General features: G+C 36.4%; 1 protein-coding gene and 1 long non-coding RNA gene across 2 annotated transcripts; one reads left to right on the top strand and one right to left on the bottom strand.

Moving 5' to 3' along the window:
• Positions 1-9,087: 9,087 nt before the first annotated feature.
• Positions 9,088-12,772, bottom strand: LOC111388515. The gene is made up of 2 exons (XR_002701592.1): positions 12,539-12,772; positions 9,088-11,473 (listed from the first exon to the last, which is right to left on the bottom strand). It is a non-coding gene; the product is annotated as an uncharacterized LOC111388515 (long non-coding RNA).
• A 662-nt stretch (positions 12,773-13,434) lies between these two features.
• LOC111388502 (50S ribosomal protein L31, chloroplastic-like) lies at positions 13,435-16,438 on the top strand. The gene is made up of 3 exons (XM_023013235.1): positions 13,435-13,615; positions 13,722-15,172; positions 16,250-16,438. The coding sequence occupies exons 1-2, from the start codon at positions 13,544-13,546 to the stop codon at positions 14,049-14,051; spliced, it is 402 nt and encodes a 133-aa protein (XP_022869003.1). The 5' UTR covers positions 13,435-13,543; the 3' UTR covers positions 14,052-15,172; positions 16,250-16,438.
• The last annotated feature ends 3,825 nt before the right edge of the window (positions 16,439-20,263 follow it).

Genomic DNA, 20,263 nt, shown 5'->3' with positions numbered 1-20,263 from the left:
AGTTTAATTTGATGATTTTTACTTTTTGGACTTTGCAAATTAAAATGGATTGGGGATTTGGAATTTTAGAGGGGGTGATGGGGGAGAAAATAAAAAACTAAGATATTGGCATGGATCGATGATTTATGGTGTGTTAATGGTGGTAATGGATAGAATGACTCTTTTTCTTCCCTTTTTAGTGGTTTTGTGAGTATGGTTCATAAAAAAATTGTGGTAGTGGTGAGACAAAGCGATGGTGGAAATTGCTGAAGTGGTTGTAGTGGTGATGGATGCGACGATGAGATGGGTCATAGATTTAGTAGGCGTGGTGGTTCAATGGTGATGGTTGGGGTTGGGGTTGGAATCACTAGTGATGCGAGTGAAGGTGGTGGTGGATCGATCACTTCTTTTCTTTTTCCCGGAGGCTTGAGTGAAGGTGGTGGTGGTGGCAATTGTATTTAGGACGAGCAATGTAACAATAAATGTTACAAGTAGTGGGTCAATGATGATGGTGTAACTATGTTACAAGATGAAGGCGGACGATGTTGGCAGCAATCATGATATCAATAGAAATAGGAAGCAAAATATATGTAATGTATTGTATTACAAGTGATGTGGTGACGACTTCAAGATGGTGAAACTGTAACACAATTTAAAAAAAAAAAAAATATATATATATATATATAACACATTGTGTTACAATTTTTATTATAATTAAAATATAAAAAAAAAATTTTTTTAAAAAAAAAAAAAATATATATATATATATATAACACATTGTGTTACAATTTTTATTATAATTAAAATATAAAAAGAATATTTTGAGACAAAAATCTAAAAGTAAGTGTAAAATTAGTAATCTTTTTAAGGATATTTTTGAATTGTTCCTAAAATAAAAATACCCTTACAGTTTTTAATAAAAATTAATGGCCCATTATTGGATAATTACACCCACTACCCTCCAAAAATAACATATTAAAATAATACACCTAAAACTAATTAAAAACTTGCTCCAGTAATAAATGCGCTCAAACCCCATTTCTCTAACTTGAGAGGATGAAATTACTTTTTCTTTCCTTCAGAGGCAGTCCCACTGCCAACTTAAATGAGTGTTGTACTTTTTCGTTAGTTTCATTAGTATCTAATATCTATGAATTTTTATGTCACAAAGACGGTTAGTGACTGTTTCAAAAGAAATGAATTTTGTGAATCGAAGCAATTTTTTATTTTTTATTTTTATTTTTTGAAAACGAGGGAACTCGCAGACGCTATCATTCGAGTGCGCACTGGATAAACTAACACATTCATAGAAGATCCTGAAAGAGGCAAGCTGCTAAAATTTTCTTCGAGTCTGATCCTTACACCATCGATGCACCCAGCTCAATAAATTGCAACCCTTGTGTGCAATTTCCTGCTAGTTCTTGTTCCATTTCACGCCCCCACCGTGTCAATGCTTCATCTCCCAGATCCTTCTCCCTTTTGAGCAAGCCCTCCAAAAATTAGAAAAAGAAAAAGTAAAAATCGTGCTTCGAAATTCATTTAACATCAATATTGGTGTTGATTTTTGAGAAAGAATGTGAACGACAGATCTTGATGTCAAGCCTCCAGTGCTTTTCCCATTCAAGTTTCAGTTTGATATTTATTTTTATATCTTCGTCCTATTAAGAATTTTGACCAATTACTTCATATTCCAGTTTTGCCTTCTCACTTATTTATTTCACTTGTCGGTGCAATACCCCATCGTATAATTTCTTACAAAATAGCTGATGCGAACCCCGTAACAATGGAAACTACAAAATCCATAACGAGATTGATGCGGAACCGAAAAACGCCAATACTAACCCGATTTTGGATCTTGAACTCTAAGAATTGAATCAAGAAACCCTAGATTAGTGAAAAACCTAAAACCCCTTGATTACAATTAAAATAACCCATAATCCGATTGTTTAGAACTCCACAAGAAATTGAATCTTGATAAGTTCCAAGATTGTTCAAGAAGAACAAGAAATTGAAAGAACAATTCTTTATCTATAATATTAAGCAAAAGTTAAAAAGTTCTTACAATGAAAAATATTCTCCTATTTATACTAATGAAAAAAAACATCCAAAACCATCAAATTATGGTAATAATTTGATTTCATAAGAATTCTATCGAAACTAGAAAATTCGGCCAAAATTAGAAAATTCGCTAATTTTTTTGGCTTGTGCGACCGCATGGTGTAATTCCATGCGGTCGCATGGTTCAACAAGAAATGCAATATTTGTTTTCGGTATGCCACTCTGCGGTCGCATGATGGCCACACAGGCTTGTTTTCAGCTTCCGGTTTCGTCGCTTGATAACAAATTGATCCAAATTGATTCGGCCTTCGACCCGAACATAAAAGTTGCTCCATTTTGAATCTCGAACATGGTTCCATCAATGGTTTCTTGAACGAGCAATCCCATCGCTTGTTTCACTTGCTTTGCCCTTGATCGCGTCATTGGTCCATCATCGACTATCAACGGGTCTCGTCTCGCACTTGCCTTCGTCGAGCTCGACTCCTGGATCATATCATCCCCTCCCTCTTCAAAAGGATTCATCCTCGAATCTAAACCTGCATCAAATAGAGAGAGGTCAGATACATTAAAAGTAGCCGAAACATTGTACTCAGGTAGTAAATTCACTTTGTATGCATTGTCATTGATCCTCTCGATGATTTGAAAAGGTCCATCGTCTCGTGGTTGCAATTTTGACTTCCTCTGTTCTGGAAAACGCTCTTTTCTGAAATGCACCCAAACCCAATCTCCAGGCTCAAATGTAACCCGTCTTCTTCCTTTATTTGCTTTTGATACAATCAGCTTTCCTTTCTCTTCGATCTGAATCCTGGCCTTTTCATGGAGTGTTTTCACCATCTCGACTTTTCGTTTCCCATCCAAGTTACCTCGTTCATACACAGGCAAAAGCATTAAATCCATAGGTATTAGTGGATTAAAACCATAAACAATTTCAAAAGGAGAAAACGAAGTAGTAGAATGTGTAGCTCGATTATATGCAAACTTTATAAACGGTAAGCACTCTTCCCATGATTTCAGATTTTTATTGATCACTGTCCTAAGTAGTTGAGTCATAGTTCGATTAACTACCTCAGTTTGTCCATCTGTTTGTAGGTGACAAGTTATAGAAAATAATAACTTAGTTCTTAACTTACTCCACAGAACACGCCAAAAATGACTCAAAAACTTCACGTCCCTATCAGACACTATACTTTTAGGTACTCCATGTAAACGTACTATTTTCCTAAAGAATAAGTCTGCAATATTAGTAGCATCGTCAGTTTTATGACATGGTATGAAGTGCGCCATCTTACTAAACCTATCGACCACTACAAATATTGAATCCCGACCCCTTTTTGTCCTAGGCAAACCTAATACAAAGTCCATAGATATGTTTACCCAAGGTTCACTAGGTACAGGCAAAGGAGTATACAAACCATGGGGTTGAACCTTAAACTTAGCTTTTTTACAAGTTATGCACTTTCCACATATTTGTTCTACATCATGTCACATTTTAGGCCAATAAAAATGTTCTCCTAACATGTCTAAAGTCTTTTGAACCCCAAAGTGTCCCATTAAACCATCCCCATGTGCTTCCCTTACCAATAATTCACGCAAAGAATAATTAGGAATGCACAACTTATCGTCCCTAAACAAATATCCTTCATGCCTATAGAATTTATCAAATGCACCTTTGTCACATGAAGCATAAATAATAGAAAAATCACAATCAGATTCATACACGCCCTTAATATGCTCGAAACCAAGTAATTTAGTACTTAATGAATTTAAAAGCACGTACCTTCGAGACAACGCATCAGCAACTATAATTTCGTTACCTTGTTTGTACTTGATGACGTAGGGAAATGTCTCGATAAATTTCACCCATCTCGCATGTCTTTTGTTCAACTTACCTTGACCTCGCAAATGCTTTAAAGATTTATGATCGGTGTGTATCACGAATTCCTTTGGCCATAAGTAGTGCTGCCAAGTCTCCAATGCTCGAACAAGTGAATATAGCTCATTGTCATATGTCGGATAATTCAATGCTGTCCCACTCAACTTTTCGCTAAAGTAAGCAATACGTCTCCTTTCCTGCATTAACACTGCTCCTATACATATTCCTGATGCATCACACTCAACTTCGAATGTTTTATCAAAATTCGGTAATGCCAAAATAGGTGCTTTACATAGCTTATCCTTAATTGTGTTAAATGAAATTTCTTGAGATTCTCCCTATTGGAAACCTACACTCTTCTTTACTATTTCAATCAACGGTGTGGTGATGGTGCTAAAATCTCTTACAAATCGCCTATAAAAACTAGTTAATCCATGAAAACTCCTAACTTCAATTATAATCTTAGGTGTTGGCCATTCTTTTATAGCTTTTATCTTTTCTTCATCGACTTCCACCCCGTTAGCACTAACCACAAATCCTAAGAAAACAACTCTATCCATGCAAAATGTGCACTTTTTGAAATTAGCATATAGTTGTTCCTTTCGCAACATAATAAGCACACAATTTAAATGTTCTAAATGCTCATCTGGATTTTTGCTATAGATTAAGATGTCATCAAAATAAACTACAACAAATTTCCCAATAAAAGCACGCAAAACATGGTTCATTAAACGCATAAAAGTGCTAGGTGCATCAGTGAGTCCAAACGGCATAACTAATCATTCATACAATCCATACTTAGTCTTAAACGCCATTTTCCACTCATCACCCTCTCGCATGCGAATTTGATGATACCCACTCTTAAGATCAATCTTACTAAAAATGCAAGCACCATGCAACTCATCAAGCATATCATCTAACCTAGGTATTGGGTGACGATATTTTATCGTGATATTGTTGATAGCTCGACAATCCACGCACATTCTCCAAGTCCCGTCCTTCTTAGGCACCAGCAAAATAGGTACAGCACATGGACTCATGCTCTCCCTGACATAACCTTTGCTCATCAACTCCTCTACTTGCTTTTGAAACTCCTTCATCTCTTCGAGATTGCTTCGGTAAACTGGTCAATTCGGTATGACAGCTCCGGGTACAAAGTCAATCTGGTGCTCGATGCCTCTGATTGGTGGCAATCCACTTGGCATCTCCTCAGGAAACACATCATCGAACTCCTACAATAAAGATTTAACCAAACTAGGGAGGGATGTATTAGAATCCTCAAAATTGAGGAAGGACTCCTTGTACACTAACAATATCATTTGCCTATTATCGCTCATAGCCTTTTTCAACTCACTCTCTTTTGCATAGAAGTTGACCTTTGGCTTTTCTCTCCGCTCAACTGACTCTTTTTCTCTCCTCTCAACTGACTCTTTTTCTCTCCGCTCATGTGGCTTCTCTCTCTTTTCTCCACTCTCAGCCACCTCACTATTTTCTCTCTTATTGATGGTTTCACTATTGCCTCTCCTTTTTCCTGACCCTCTTATTCTCTCATCTTCCTCACTTTTCAGCTTGATTTGATCTCCATACACTTGTGCCGGTGTTAATGGCGCAAGAGTAATAGTCTTCCCATCCTTGACAAAGCTATAACGATTCCTATATCTATCATGTGTGACCCTTCTATCATATTGCCATGGTCTTCCTAACAAGATATGACCCACATGCATAGGCACCACATCACATAATACTTTGTCACTATAACTTCCAATTGAGAAATTAATTAAAACTCTTTTATTCACCCTAACTTCCCCACTTTTATTCAACCATTGCAACTTATAAGGCCTAGGGTATCTTAACAATGCTAGTCCTAATTTCTCAACTAAAGTTGTGCTAGCTACATTCGTGCAACTCCCACCATCAATAATCATACTACATACCTTATCGTTGACGTAACAACGTGTGTGGAATATATTTTCTCGCTGCTGCTCCGAATCATCCACTTTGACTTGAGTGTTAAGAGCTCTCCTTGACACCAACGATTCCCCAACAGCAAACTCCAATTTTTCTTCTTCTTCAACGTCCTTCAATGTAGGCATGTCCTCAAACTCTCCTTCACTTTCACTCACCACCTCTCCATTATCCAACAAAACCATTACCCGTTTATTTGGGCATTGAGAAGCAATGTGCCCTGACCCCAAGCATCTGAAATACTTGATGTCTTGATTCCTTTATGGTTGTGAATCTGTTTTTGGTGCTGTTTTGCTAGCACTTTCTTCTTTCCCTTTCTACCACTCATTTCTAGCTTTAGGTACAGCTTTATTACCTTTGTTGTTGTTGTTCCACCCTAACTTCCAAGATGGATTGACACTCGAAGTTCCTAACGGCTGTCTAGCTGCCCATTTCCTCTTCAGCTGTCTCTATACCTTCATAGCCACATGCAACATGTCTTTCAACTCCACATAATGTTGCAACTCCACTACATTGGCAATTTCCCTATTCAACCCATTCAAGAATCATGCCATGGTAGCCTCCCGATCCTCCACCACATTGGCCCTAATCATGAGTATTTTCATCTCCTTATGATAGTCCTCTACACTTTTCGACCCTTGATATAGACCTTGCAGTTTTTGATGGATCTCTCGGTAATAGTGGCTAGGAACAAACCTCTTTCTCATCAATGACTTTAATTCCTCCCAAGTGCTGATTGGTCTTCCCCCACTCCTACGTTGTGAAGTAATCACTTGATCCCACCATGAAATTGCATAGTCACTGAACTCCAAAACTGATAACTTCATCTTTTTCTCCTTCGAGTAGTTATAACACTCGAAGATCATTTCAACCTTCCTTTCCCACTCCAAGTATGACTCGGGATCACTCTTTTCTTTGAATGAAGGAACTATCATTTTTATATTTCCCAAATTTCCATCCAACTCCTCCCCGCAATCATTCCGACCCCGTCTGTCGAACCTATTGCCTCTATTCCTCATCCTTCCCATCTCAACACCGTGAAATTCATCTTCGCACATGTCACTCCCATATCCATACTCCTCTCGCCTTTCCCTCCTAGGCTCCCATCTATCCGGTCCTCTGGCATTGGATGCATCCACTCGATGCCTCCGACTAAGATTAGCCACCGATGTATCTAATCTATTCATCCAAGCCTCCTGCTTCTCTAACCTATCTCTCACATCTCCAAACACCCTCTCAAACCTTTGCATTAAATCCTCCGATGCATTGCTATTATTGCCTTGTCGACTTGAGTTTGATTCTGCCCTTTCTGACATCCTAACACTAAAGATTTTATTTTACTGCTTCACCAAAAGTCACTCGAAAAACACAATGGCTTTTACCCTCTATTAAGCTCACCTCTCTGCCTTTTACCACTCAGTTCTTTCAACAATTGCTTCTAGAAACAATCAATGAACTCAATCAATCAATCAAATCGTGTAGAATTTCCCAAACCGGATGTGACTCAATAATTGTAACCAAGAACTCAAAGAAAACTTTTAAAGCTTGACTTGAATTGAAGGAGTGGAATGATTTAATGTGTCCAAATAATTTAGAAATGATAATGAATAATAAAAGTTGGTATTTGACAGATCAATAATATTTAACAAGTTTTTTTTTAGATCCGAAAATCAATAACAAAACCAACAAAGAAAACAAAAACTGATTCGGGCGAAAATCGAGCCCAGAAATGGAATTTGACGATTTTTTATGAAACTTTTGGATCAAAAGATCAAGAAAACCTTCTGGACACAAGAACACAAGGAATTGAAAAAAATTAGAAAACAAAGGATATAACCTGATTAAATTGGAGCCAAAGCTTTGATACCAATTGATGCGAACCCCGTAGCAATGAAAACTACAAAACCCACAACGAGATTGATGCGGAACCCAAGAACGCCAATACTAACCCGGTTTTGGATCTTGAACCCCAAGAATTGAACCAAGAAACCCTAGATTAGCAAAGAACCTAAAACCCCTTGATTACAATTAAAAGAACCCACAATCCGATTGTTTAGAATGCCACAAGAAATTGAATCTTGATAAGTTCTAAGATTGTTCAAGAAGAACAAGAAATTGAAAGAACAATTCTCTCTCTATAATATTAAGCAAAAGTCAAAAAGTTCTTACAATAAAAAATATTCTCCTATTTATACTAATGAATAAAAACGTTCAAAACCATCAAATTATGGTAATAATTTGATTTTATAAGAATTCTATCGAAACTAGGAAATTCGGCCAAAATTAGAAAATTCGCCAAATTTTTCGGCTTGTGTGGCCGCATGGTTCAACAAGAAATGCAATATTTTTTTTTTGTATGCCACTGTGTGGCCGCATGATGTTTTGCCCGTGTGGCCGCACAGGCTTGTTTTCAGCCTCCGGTTTCGTCACTTGATGACAAATTGATCCAAGTTGATTCGGCCTTCGACCCGAACATGAAAGTTGCTCCACTTTGAGTCCTGAACATTGTTCCATCAATGGTTTCTTGAACGAGCAATCCCATCGCTTGTTTCACTTGCTTTGCCCTTGATCGCGTCATTGGTCCGCCATCGACTATCAACGGGTCTCGTCTCGCACTTGCCTTCGTCGGACTCGACTCCTGGATCATATCAATAGCCCTTCAAATTGATCGAAAAACCTCCTTTGAGTTATGAAAATCCCATTTTCTTCTATTTTCTAAATCAAGCAGAAAAGTAACAAAATTTGTGACGAACGTGTAAATTTAAACTTCTCAAGAAAATGTCATGAAACTTAAGATCTACAAATGCTTGTATGGAGAAAGTGGAGAGATGGTGGCGTGTTGTTTTTTGTCACTTTATTGAATTAATTCCCATCAGGGACAGTGCTAGACATTCGACATTGTGGGGTCAAAAATTGAAATACAATTTTTTTTAAAACAACATATCGTTAATCACTATTACAACTGTATTCTACGCATTTTCATACTTTGATAACGTCGTATAATTATATCATTATTAATATTGGCGAATACATCATTCTCAATATATGGAACTAAACTGTCATCTAGCCATTGATCTCCCATCCGATTATGTAGTCGATTCTTGAAAATCTTCATCGCAGAAAATACTCTCTCTACCGTAGCAGTAGCAACTGCAAGAATTAACGCTAGTGTTACAAGCCTGTAAACCAATGGGTATACATCATTTTTTTTTGTCAATACCAACTTTTCCGCAAGATCATTAAGGCTTCGTAACCCTTCAAAATCTTTGTGACTGCGCATATCAATAATATATGTTTGAAGTTGCCCTTCAAGTGTCAAGATCTCTACTGGTTTAAAATTATTAGAATAATACTTACAGAATTGAAGTAAGTTGTCCTTGTCAAAAACAGAAAATGAATTTTTCGGACATAAGCATGCAATATAAAGGAGTAAGTTGCTATTTGTCTCAGAGAAACGATCATTCAACTCTTGAATTTGCAGATCGATGATAGCATAGAAGAAATTCACACAAAAATGATGTAGATTTGTTATTCCTTGAGTGTTACGCAGTGAGCGACCTAGAGGTATAAACATATCATCCATGTTGGGAACATCAATGTTGTGCCTTTCGCAAAAACAAGAAACTATTTGTAAAAATGAGTCTCATTCATTGTCCCTCGTTATTTGAAGTCATTTTTTTTTACATATTTTCACCAATTTCATAGCATTAACAATGTCTTAATCTCTTCTTTGTAATGATTTTGACAACTCATCTGAAATACCCAATACCTTTTTCATGAAATGCAGACTGAGTACAAAAGCAAATGTTAACATAAATCCCAATAGAATACGAGCTTCACCTCTCTGTCCAAAACTAGTTTCATCGGTGGCAATCATCTCAATTACATCAACTGTAGCAGAAAACATGATAATCAAGCTAAGTAAATAACTATAGTGAGAGCCCAACAAGTATCACTGGGTCGCCAATTAGTTTCTTGATTAAGTCCTTTTCTACTTGAGATTTCACCAAGATTCAATGATTCAACAGCTTCAAGCCTCTTCTTCTCTCAAAGAAGATCACACCGCTTAGTCGATCCTCCAACAACATTCACCACTTTATTCACTAGAGTAAAGAATGTTTCAATCTCTGCATGTTTGTTTGCCATGACTATAAGAGCTAGTTGCAGCTGATGAGCAAAACAATGAATATAGAAATCACTCGAATTCTATTTCAAAATAAGTGCTTTAAGACCATTATACTCACCTTGCATATTACTTACCCTATCGTAACCTTGACCTCTTAAACTAGATATACTTAAGTTAAATCTAGAGAATAAGTGTTCAATGGCATCGTTAAGTGAGAGAGCTATAGTACTAGACACATGCTCAACACCGATAAAACGTTCCATTACTTGTCCTTTCTTATTCATATAACGTAAAACAATTGACATCTGCTCATTCACTGAAACATCACGAGATTCATCAACAAGAATAGAAAACAACCCATCACCAATATCTTTCATAATAACATCAAGTGTTTCAAATGCAATAGCAATCACAATATCCTTTTGAATACTAGGTGATGTCAATTGAAGATTTTCGGGAGCATTTCTCAAACAAGAAGCCTTACATAACCACTTCAACAGTTCAAGAAAATTCCCTTGATTCCTAGAATCTTCAGATTCATTATTTTCACGAAATGAAAGCCCTTGCCGTAAAAGTAATCGAACACAATCATTTGATGCATTCAAACGAACTCGGTACTCATATTTTGTTCTCTTCGACTTTTTAAAGAGAACACTATCAATATTTTGTTTTTGAGTCACAGAAGCCTAATACTTAATCCGTGTTTGATTGTGCGCACCAACATGAGTTTGAATCCGTCCTTTCTTTTTCCAATTTGAAAACCCTCCATCAACAAAAGTATCACCACCGCCATGTTCTTCACTATTTGATTTGAAAAGATAACAAAAAAAAAAAAAAAAAAAAAAAATAGAACATCTTTTTTCTATACTATATTCCAACCAATTAGGGAAGTCATTAAATCAGGAAGATTTAAATCTCCTTAAGGACAAATCTCCAAATTCTTTTTGTGGATACTTATGATTTCGAGGCTGACATGGACCCCTTTATATATATGCTCTTCAAATTTTATCCTGAACATTAACATTGTAATTCACAATTGGAGTTCTCAATCCAGGATCTGAAGAAAGTTGTGCTAAATCAATTTTGTCTTGAACATCTATTTTACCCCCAATATTTGTTTCTTCTAGGTCATCTATTTTATCTTGAACACTCGCTTCAACTACATTCTGCTCTCCACTTGAAATTACGGATTTTTGTTTAAAATATCTCTCCATAACTGTTATAAAATCAAATTCAATACACAAATTTATTAATATCATATTTCATTTTTTTATCAAAGGGCAACACGAAATTCATAAATAATATTACGCAACAATTAATTTCATGAACAAGTCTATTTCATCAAGTTAGAGAAAGTCATTACTTACTTGAAAATTGAAATTGGGAATGATATCTAAACTTGAAATTGATAATAATCTCTTTTCATCAAGCAGCTTATATCTCCACTCCACAATTAGGCTGTCGGCTGCCAACTAAAATGTACGAGTCACAAGTGGAAGTTAAAACTAAAATACTTTCATAATTTAATCAGCTTAATTAAAATATGAATACGATTATAAGAATAACTATGAACATTATTGTATCACACTCTTCGATCCTAGACATTGAGAGAAAGAAATTATTTCACTTCACCTCTCCCAATGGCAAAGGGGAGGGCGGATAGGGCTCAGCGCTGCAGTGTGCAGAGTTCGATTCCCCGCAAGGTGGAATTGGCTTTGTTGCAAGCGGGAGTTACCATATGGGTTAACAGCCTTGGCCTATCCATGTGCTCTCCACCCTGGCTCCTGGGAGGCACATCCTGCGATTTACCTCCTCCACGATGGTCCAGGGCAGGGTCGGTGGGGGCCCTTAAGGTTGGGGTTCAACCTTTTTTAAATAAAGACCCCTTTCTGAATTTGTCATCTTCAAAAGGAACGACAGAGAATAATAAACTAATCAACTTAATTATCTAACTTTCTCAACTAAGTGCAATGAATTACTCCCAAATCTCCTACCAATACACTGCTAATTACATACTAAGTTTCTGGAAAAGTCACAAGAGCTAAACTCTAAACATAAAAAACATTTAAATTAGTTTTTAAGAAAAATCAAACTCGAATATTGATAACGAAAAACAAAAAAATTACAATGTAGCCAATTAATATACCGTACTACTGTATTAAAATTCCAATAATTCAAACACATACAGACCAAAGAATGCAGATCTATACCGTCCAGTAATAATGTAATATACCGTCCAGAAAAATGCAGATTCTAAACCAACCAAAGAATTCGGATCTATGATGAACCCTTATTCAGAATTTCCAATTTTTTTGCCATAGATAACAAGAAGACCTGAAGACGAAGTGACGAACCATTCACCAGAATTCCACTACCTTTAAGTTTATTAGGTTGAATCATTTTGTTAGCATTCAATCAAACAGTCCTTTTAAGACTTTAAGTAGATGAGGTCACGAGAACATACCAATAGCCAAGTCACTAAAAATGAGAAAATCACACAATTTGCACAAGTGAAAAAGAGGGTGTCGATTTATTACTTAGAAGAGCAAAATCCAGAAATATGAATGATGAATCAGCAAATCACCATAGTCCATAGATGATTCTCTCTGCGGCGTCGTCAGCATGGCTGCGTGGGATTTAAATTTTAGGGCTATTGATGAGTTAGAAATGCATTTACCGATTCACGAATCACATGGAGGAAATAGGAATGTATTGGTAGTTTAAGCTAAATAAATGGGCTCGAGTGCAAATCAGCAAATGGGCTTATGTTTAATTGGACTTGGGACATTTGGAATCTTTGGATAACTTAAAAAAAAAAAAATGAAAATTCTGTGAGGTCAAGTGACCCACATGTTCGTCCTTGATTTTCATGTTTTAATTGGTGTTTTGTCACTTCTTTGAATGTTAGTCCTTTTTTTTTTTTTTTTTTGAAACTTTGATCACTTTTTGAGTATTTATCTTCTTCTTTTTTTCTCTCTTTTTTTAATTTCTATCACCTTTTTTTAGCATTTGTCACTATTTTTCTATCACTTTCTTGAAATTTCTACCACTTTTTAGATTTTTAGAAAAGTCACTTTTTTATATATATGAAAAAGTGATATCGTGTCACTTTTTTGAACTCGTCATTTCTTTTGAAATTTCTATCATTTTTTTACTCTATGTCACTTTTTTCTCACTTTTTTTAAGTCACCTTATTGATTTCTATCAATTTTTATTAACAAAAATTACTTTTTAATAAAAGTGATATTATATGTTTTTTTTTAATAAAAAATTTAAAAGTGACATTGTGCCACTTCTTTTTTATTAAAATTAAAAAGTAATAATTTTTATAAAATAAAATGATATTGTGTCACTTTTTTAATATAACATTATTTTTTACTTTCAATAAACATTTCATATATATTTTCAAAACACCATCAATGAGTACTTTTGAAAGTTGAATTTTCATTACCTCGTGAGCCCAAACGCCCCCCGCCATACAATCTTGATCCTCAATTTCCATTGCTAATTCTTGCTCTCTGTGTCTCCCTCGAAAAACAAATATGGCGCTGACTCTATCCAGTCCATTCGTGTACAAAAATCTCTGTACTCCCCCGCTTTCTCTCACTGACAAGGTAAAATAAATAAATAACAGAATCTTCTACTTCATAAAAATGCAACAAAATGGGAAAATTTTGTGCTATAATTGTGTTTTTTTCTTTTTTCTTTTTTAATGTGCAGGTGAAGGGAGTGATTGGCAGCAATCGGATGCGGTGGAGTTGCAGGAAGAAGGACATACACCCGAAATTCTTTGAAAATTCGAAAGTGTACTGCAATGGTGAACTGGTTATGACTACTGGTGGAACCAAGAAAGAGTATGTTGTGGATGTATGGTCTGGGAACCACCCATTTTACCTGGGTAGCAGGTCACAGCTTCTCGTTGATGCTGACCAGGTTGAAAAATTCCGTAAGAAATTCGGTGGGTTGTCGCAGATTATGGAAATCCCTGTGCTTAAAGGAGAGATTGTTCTTCCTCCCAAGAGGAAGTCTGCCAAAGGGAAAAAGAAGTAATTCAGATATGTCCGTATTTCAGGTTTTTTGTTGATGTATTTTAGTTGGGTTTGTGCATTCACTTTAATGTATGGTGAATTATTGAATTGGACTGTTTCACTGTAACAGAAGGTGGGGTTTGGATTTATGGTTATCTTGATAGTTTTTGATTTCTTGAAGTTGTTTGGAGTTTATGTATTTCATCTGGTACTGTGTTACAAAAGGTGGATGATGAGTTAATATTTAATTTTGTCTTGATTTCTTGAATTTGTTTTGGAATTCACTTAGTATTGTGTTGACAGAATTGGGTTACAATGCAAAACGCATTCTTGTGACGATTTGGTATTTGATTATTCTTGATTTCTTGAAATTTGTTATGGAATAAGCACATTTCATGAATTGGTTTTGGAATAACTGCATTTTATCTTGTAGTGTATTAAACCAGCTGATTTCTGTAAATAGAAGAGCAAGTTGTTCATAAAGCCATGATATAAAATTAAGTAATTTTTATGAATAAGATTTACAGCTAAACATGGTTGGAATTGAGTCAAGATGCAATAGGTATTCTTGTAACGAGCTGAATTGAGGTATTTGCCTTTAAATTCTATTGATATTAATTAATGAGATATTTTTAGTACTTGTAACATTTTCCCTTTCTCATCTTGCAGTTATTTTATGATTGTGGAGAAATCAGATTCTATGATCCGTCATCGACTTGTTTTGGGGATATAAAAATTTCTCTTGACTATATCCTTTTTTTCTATTGATTTTATCTTGCTAAATTTATGTCCGAAACTAAAAGAGCGCTTTAAACAAAAATGCTGTAGAAGGTCTCTTAAGTCACAAGTCTTGTGTAATCAGTGGGCATTTGTTAGAAGTTCGTTTTGGGCTGATCTTGTTGAGGAAAACATCAATATATTATGAGTTTCACAGACAAAATCATCGCATTTTGACTTAAAAACTGACTTCGATCTATAAATTAGACAAAAAATGTCGACATATTTTCATTATCCTGAATGTAGGGTGGAAGCTCCTATCTTCATTTAGCTGCATCCATGTCCTTGTGATGGTTTATTTCAATTTTGCAGATTCTAAAGGATACCTGAGATTGTCATTTTTACTGCTGAATTTGATGATTGCAGGTTGAGTTTTTAGTTTGGCTCGTACCAGCTGAAACTCTGTCGCAGTCATTTCACAACTTTTGGTCTCACATTTGTCTTATTTTAATTTCCTGTTTTATTACCCATCATCCCGACATCGCTTGAAATTGTTGATAGTGGTTATTAATTGTACGTACATCTTTCACAGAAATAATATGGAAAACATGGTTTTATGCTCTGATATGCACTGTGTAAATGCCTTGCATAGTATAGTTCTAAATGCCAACTTTGATGCTATTATAGAGTATACTCTATTAGTATTTTGCTTTAAAGATATACGAATTGGGGTTTTTAAACAGATTGATAAATTGTAACTTACTAAACTAATAGACGAGTATGTATATGAAGTCTATTCACCTATTACGAAATTGGGTTTGAGATGGAACCGTTAGCATGGTCAGGGAAAATGAGCATGTCAAAATCTCTGAGTTTCCCTATTCTTGATCAGACTTCACTTGCTAAAATTTCCAATAAATGATGATGACTTGCTTTCTTGAATTGTGCTTTTAGTAAACCTTATAACATGATTTTACAAGGGATGAAAGTTGAGAACTTATAAAGCACGAAAAGGATACTGGAAATTATGTTGATCTAATCATAGTTTAATACAAAAATAATTGGTAGCACCTAGCAGTCGAAAAGGCAAAGGATAAGAAGGATATGAAAAATGAACTAAGATGTCTGTTTCATTTCTTATCCGTTTTCCCTTCTCCCTTTCCCTTTTCCTTTTTCCTTAAAGCAAGATAGATATATTATTCTTGGTGGTGTTATTCATCAGTTTTTTAAAAGTCAAGAAGTTGAATATTGGTGTAGCTAGTATTCATGGTAATTTCCAAGTTTGAGAGGAGCAGGAAAGAAATAGCATAAAATTTCACTCATTAAAAAGGAGCTATAACAATATACTTCTTCAATAATTCATTTCAATTTAAAATGACTTGTCCTGCTGTTTCCATAGTTCGTTCTTAAAATACTTTGAGCATTCTTTCTTGTGTTTCTTTATTAAGAATATAATTTAGCTGAAAATTTTTAGTTTTTTCTTGGCTTTTTTATTGTTTACAGATACCAACAGAAGGTTAACAAAGTACAGATGTTACAGAGAAAGAAATGATATCTTCCTATGATACCTTCCCTACCAATATTCCTTTCTCAAAGAGAAAACAAGGCTGATGAATGCTGAAAATCTAGAGTTCTTAATAAAGTTTGATGAACAGAGGTATTGATGAAGGAAGGATGTAAAAATTATAATAATCCTCTTCATATATTTTACAATATTTGTGCATACATTTATAGGTGAAACTATATGCTGTACATGATAAATGAATACTGTGATGGAAATAATCTGTAAATGGAAAACATAGGCATGATTTATGTGATTTCTACTAATAATAGTATTTGCTTGATTGTTGGAATGCTGTGATTGCTGCTGTGACTAAGGTTGTGCTGTAATACTCCCCATCAAGTTGGAGCATGGAGATTCGTAATGCCCAACTTGGAGCGAAAGAAGACAAATAATTCACATCCCAATGGTTTAGTAAGAATATTAGCTTCTTGTTGAGAGCTCGAAACATAGGAAGTAGTAAGAAGACCAGATTTAATTTTCTCACGAACAAGGTGACAATCTAATTCAATATGTTTGGTTTGTTCATGGAAAATCGGATTGCGAGCAATGTGAATGGCAGCTTGATTATCACAGTGAAGTAGAACAGGTTGTGGATGGGGCACAGTAAGTTCTTGTAGAAGGAGACGAAGCCAAACAAGTTCACAAGTTGTAGTAGCCATAGCACGATATTTAGCTTCAGCAGAAGAGCGAGAGACACTACTTTGTTTCTTAGTGCGCCAAGAGATGGGGCTATCACCCAGTTTGATGATGAAACCAGTTGTGGAACGTCGTGTAAGTGGACAACTTGTCCAATCAGAGTCACAGAAGGCAGATATCTGAAAACTACAGTTGGATGAGAAGAAGAGGCCATAACTAGGAGTAGTCTTCAAATAGCGGAGCAAGCGATGAGCAGCATGAAGATGAGGCTTGCGAGGAGCGTGCATGAATTGACTCAGAATGTTGACAGCAAAGGTTATATATGGACGAAAGATAATTAAATAGATCAAACGACCAATCAATCGTCGATATAAGCTAGGATCATCCAAAAGTTCACCATCCGAATCATTAAGTTTGCAATGTTGTTCCATGGGAAAATAAGCTAGGCAAGAGCTGAGCTGACCAGAATCAGAAAGAATGTCCAAAGTATATTTCCTCTGATTTATAAAGATGCCTTTAGGAGATCGAGCAACTTCAATCCCTAGGAAATACTTGAGATCACCAAGGTCTTTGATTTTTAAAGTCTGTGCAAGATGCCGTTTGATAGAATTGATGGCAGAGATGTCATTACCAGTAACTAGGATATCATCAACATAGACAAGAACGGCAGTAAATGTTGTACCCTTGGTCTTGGTGAAATGACTATGATCAGCTGCAGACTGACAAAAACATGCAAGGATAAGAACATGAGATAATTTTGAATACCATTGACGTGAGGCTTGTTTGAGACCATATAAGGATTTGTGGAGATGGCATACGCGTGTCTCCCCTTGACGACAATATCCTGGTGCTGGTCGCATGTATACTTCCTCATCAAGATCACCGTGAAGGAAAGCATTGTGAACATCTAATTGTTGAAGAATCCAATGTTTAACTGCAGCTATAGTAAGAAGACAACGAACAGTAAAAAGTTTAGCTACAGGAGCAAAAGTGTCAGTATAATCAATGCCCTCTACTTAAGTGAAACCCTTGGCAACTAAACGAGCTTTATGACATTCAATGGAACCATCTGTGCGCAATTTTGTTTTATAAACCCATTTGCAAACAATGGCTTTCTTATCAGGAGGAAGATGCTCAAGGGTCCATGTGTGATTGGCTTCAAGGGCTTGAATCTCAGAAGCCATAGCCTGCTGCCAATGAGGCTCAAGTATAGCTTGAGAGTAGAGGACAGGGTCTTGAACATTTTTGGAGACAGAAGAGAGGAAAGCAAAATGTTTTGGACTAAAAAAACGATAAGAAAGAAAATTAGGCAAAGAGTGAACCGTACTTGAGAAAGACTGGGAAGGAGATGATGAACGTGGTCCCTCTAGAGGTAGATCTGAGCAAATGTAATCCTGAAGATATGTGGGACAAGTGACTGTGCGTCGAGGTCTAGGGGATGGAGGTGGAACGATTACATGTTCTGGGGAGATGGTAGGTTCATCATTTGCTTGAGTTTCATGTGTATCATGGGTTGAAGGTAAGGTAGTATAAGTTATATCGAGGGACTGTGTGGTCTCTGGCAAAGTGCGTGGTAATGAGGCATCTGAAGGTTGCACAATAGCAAATGGAAAGTTAGATTCTACAAAGTGGACATCACGAGATAGGAATATCTTTTTGGATTGCAAGTCATAGACACGATAGGTGTGTGGAGTTTGAGAGTAGCCTATGAATATGCATGGTGTGCTACGAGGTGAGAACTTGTCTCGATGTACACTTAAAGTGTGTGCATAACAAAGACATCAAAAAACACGAAGATGATCATATTTGAGAGGCTTGTTGAAAAGAATGTCATAAGGTGTTTTGCCATTAAGAGAGGGGGTTGGTAGGCAGTTAATTAAATAAGTAGCAGTAAGTATGCATTCACCCCAGAAGGAAATATGTAAATGTGCATGAAAGCGAAGACATCGAGTCACATTTAATAGGTAACGATGCTTTCGTTCAGCTACACCATTTTGCTGGGGTGTTTCAACACAAGTGCGTTCATGAATGATGTCATGGTTAAGGAAGAATTCTTACATACGATGAGATAGAAATTCTTGACCATTATCCGACCGAACATATTTGATTGGACAATTAAACTGTGTGTAGATCATTTTAATGAATGTGGTCAGACAATTAAATGTATCAAATTTAAAACGCATGAGGTACACCCAAGTAACACGTGAAAAATCGTCCACAATTGTAAGAAAATAGTGTGCACCAGTTGTAGAGGGTGTGGAACATCCGCCCCAAATATCACAATAAATCCTATTAAAGACAAAAATACTTTTATTTTCAACCGATTTGAAGGGGAGGCGTGCATGTTTGCTTCGAATATAACTGTCACAATTTCTAATTTTATTCGAATGACATAAAATTGTTGGAATGCAAGAATTTAAAGGATGACCTAAACGAAGATGTCAAAGGTCTGGTGTGAATGTAGGGTTTGCTGTGATATGAAATGCTACTTGATTAAGCGTTTTAAGATGGTAGAGGCCACCACGTTCTTCACCCATCCCAATCAGCTTCCTCGTGTGTCGGTCCTGAAACAAACAAATAGAGGGGGAAAAGATGGTAACACAATTAGAAGATTTAGTGAGTTGACTAATTGAGATAAAGTTATAATTAAAATCAGGAACGAAAAAAACATTGTAAAGACATGATTGAGGAGGAACAAGAATGTGACCCATATGCGTGACTTGGGCTATGGAGCCTATTAGTAAAGTGAGAGATTGACAATGGACCCAAATATGTGTGGCCTTGGGCAAATTAGACATACAAGATATATGGGCTGAAGCCCCACTATCTATTATCCAAGGGCTTGGGGCAAAAGAGGACGTTGAGGGAGAAATACCAGAGAAGGCGGGGAAGTTGTTGGTCTTGGGCTTCAATAGTTCCATCAATTTTTGGTAGTGCTCGTTGGATAGGCCAGGGATTGCACTCGAAGTAGAGAGAATTGAGCTACTGGACACCATGTTCGCTGTGGGAGGCCGGTCACTGCCCGAATCATTTTGCCGATTTCTCATAGAGGTTGATCGCAGGGACGACTGTTTTGGCTTATTAGTGTTCCAGTGAGCGGGGTACCCAATGATTTCGAAACAAGAGGACTCCAAATGTCCGTCCCTTCCACATTTGGTACACTTCTTTCCATTGTGAGCATGAGACCCATGATTGATTGAAGGGTACGTGCGTGTGACAGCCATGGCAGTGGTGTCGGGGTTGGATAGCAAAGGGATTTGCAAGAGGCGTTGGGTTTCTTCTTGGTGTATGGTTGCATATGCTTTGGAGACAGTGGG

This window comes from Olea europaea, unplaced genomic scaffold, assembly GCF_002742605.1.
Source record: "Olea europaea var. sylvestris unplaced genomic scaffold, O_europaea_v1 scaffold502, whole genome shotgun sequence".
NCBI classification, from domain to species: Eukaryota; Viridiplantae; Streptophyta; class Magnoliopsida; order Lamiales; family Oleaceae; genus Olea; species Olea europaea.
The sequence above is the reverse complement of the archived record's forward strand: the minus strand, read 5'-3'. Positions and strand labels throughout refer to the sequence as shown.

What these genes read in the sequence shown, in the direction of transcription:
- LOC111388502 (XM_023013235.1), top strand. Translation starts at nt 13,544, where the DNA reads ATGGCGCTGACTCTATCCAGTCCATTCGTGTACAAAAATCTCTGTACT. An exon ending in CGCTTTCTCTCACTGACAAG is followed by an intron (nt 13,616 to 13,721) that starts GTAAAATAAATA and finishes TTTAATGTGCAG; the next exon opens with GTGAAGGGAGTGATTGGCAG.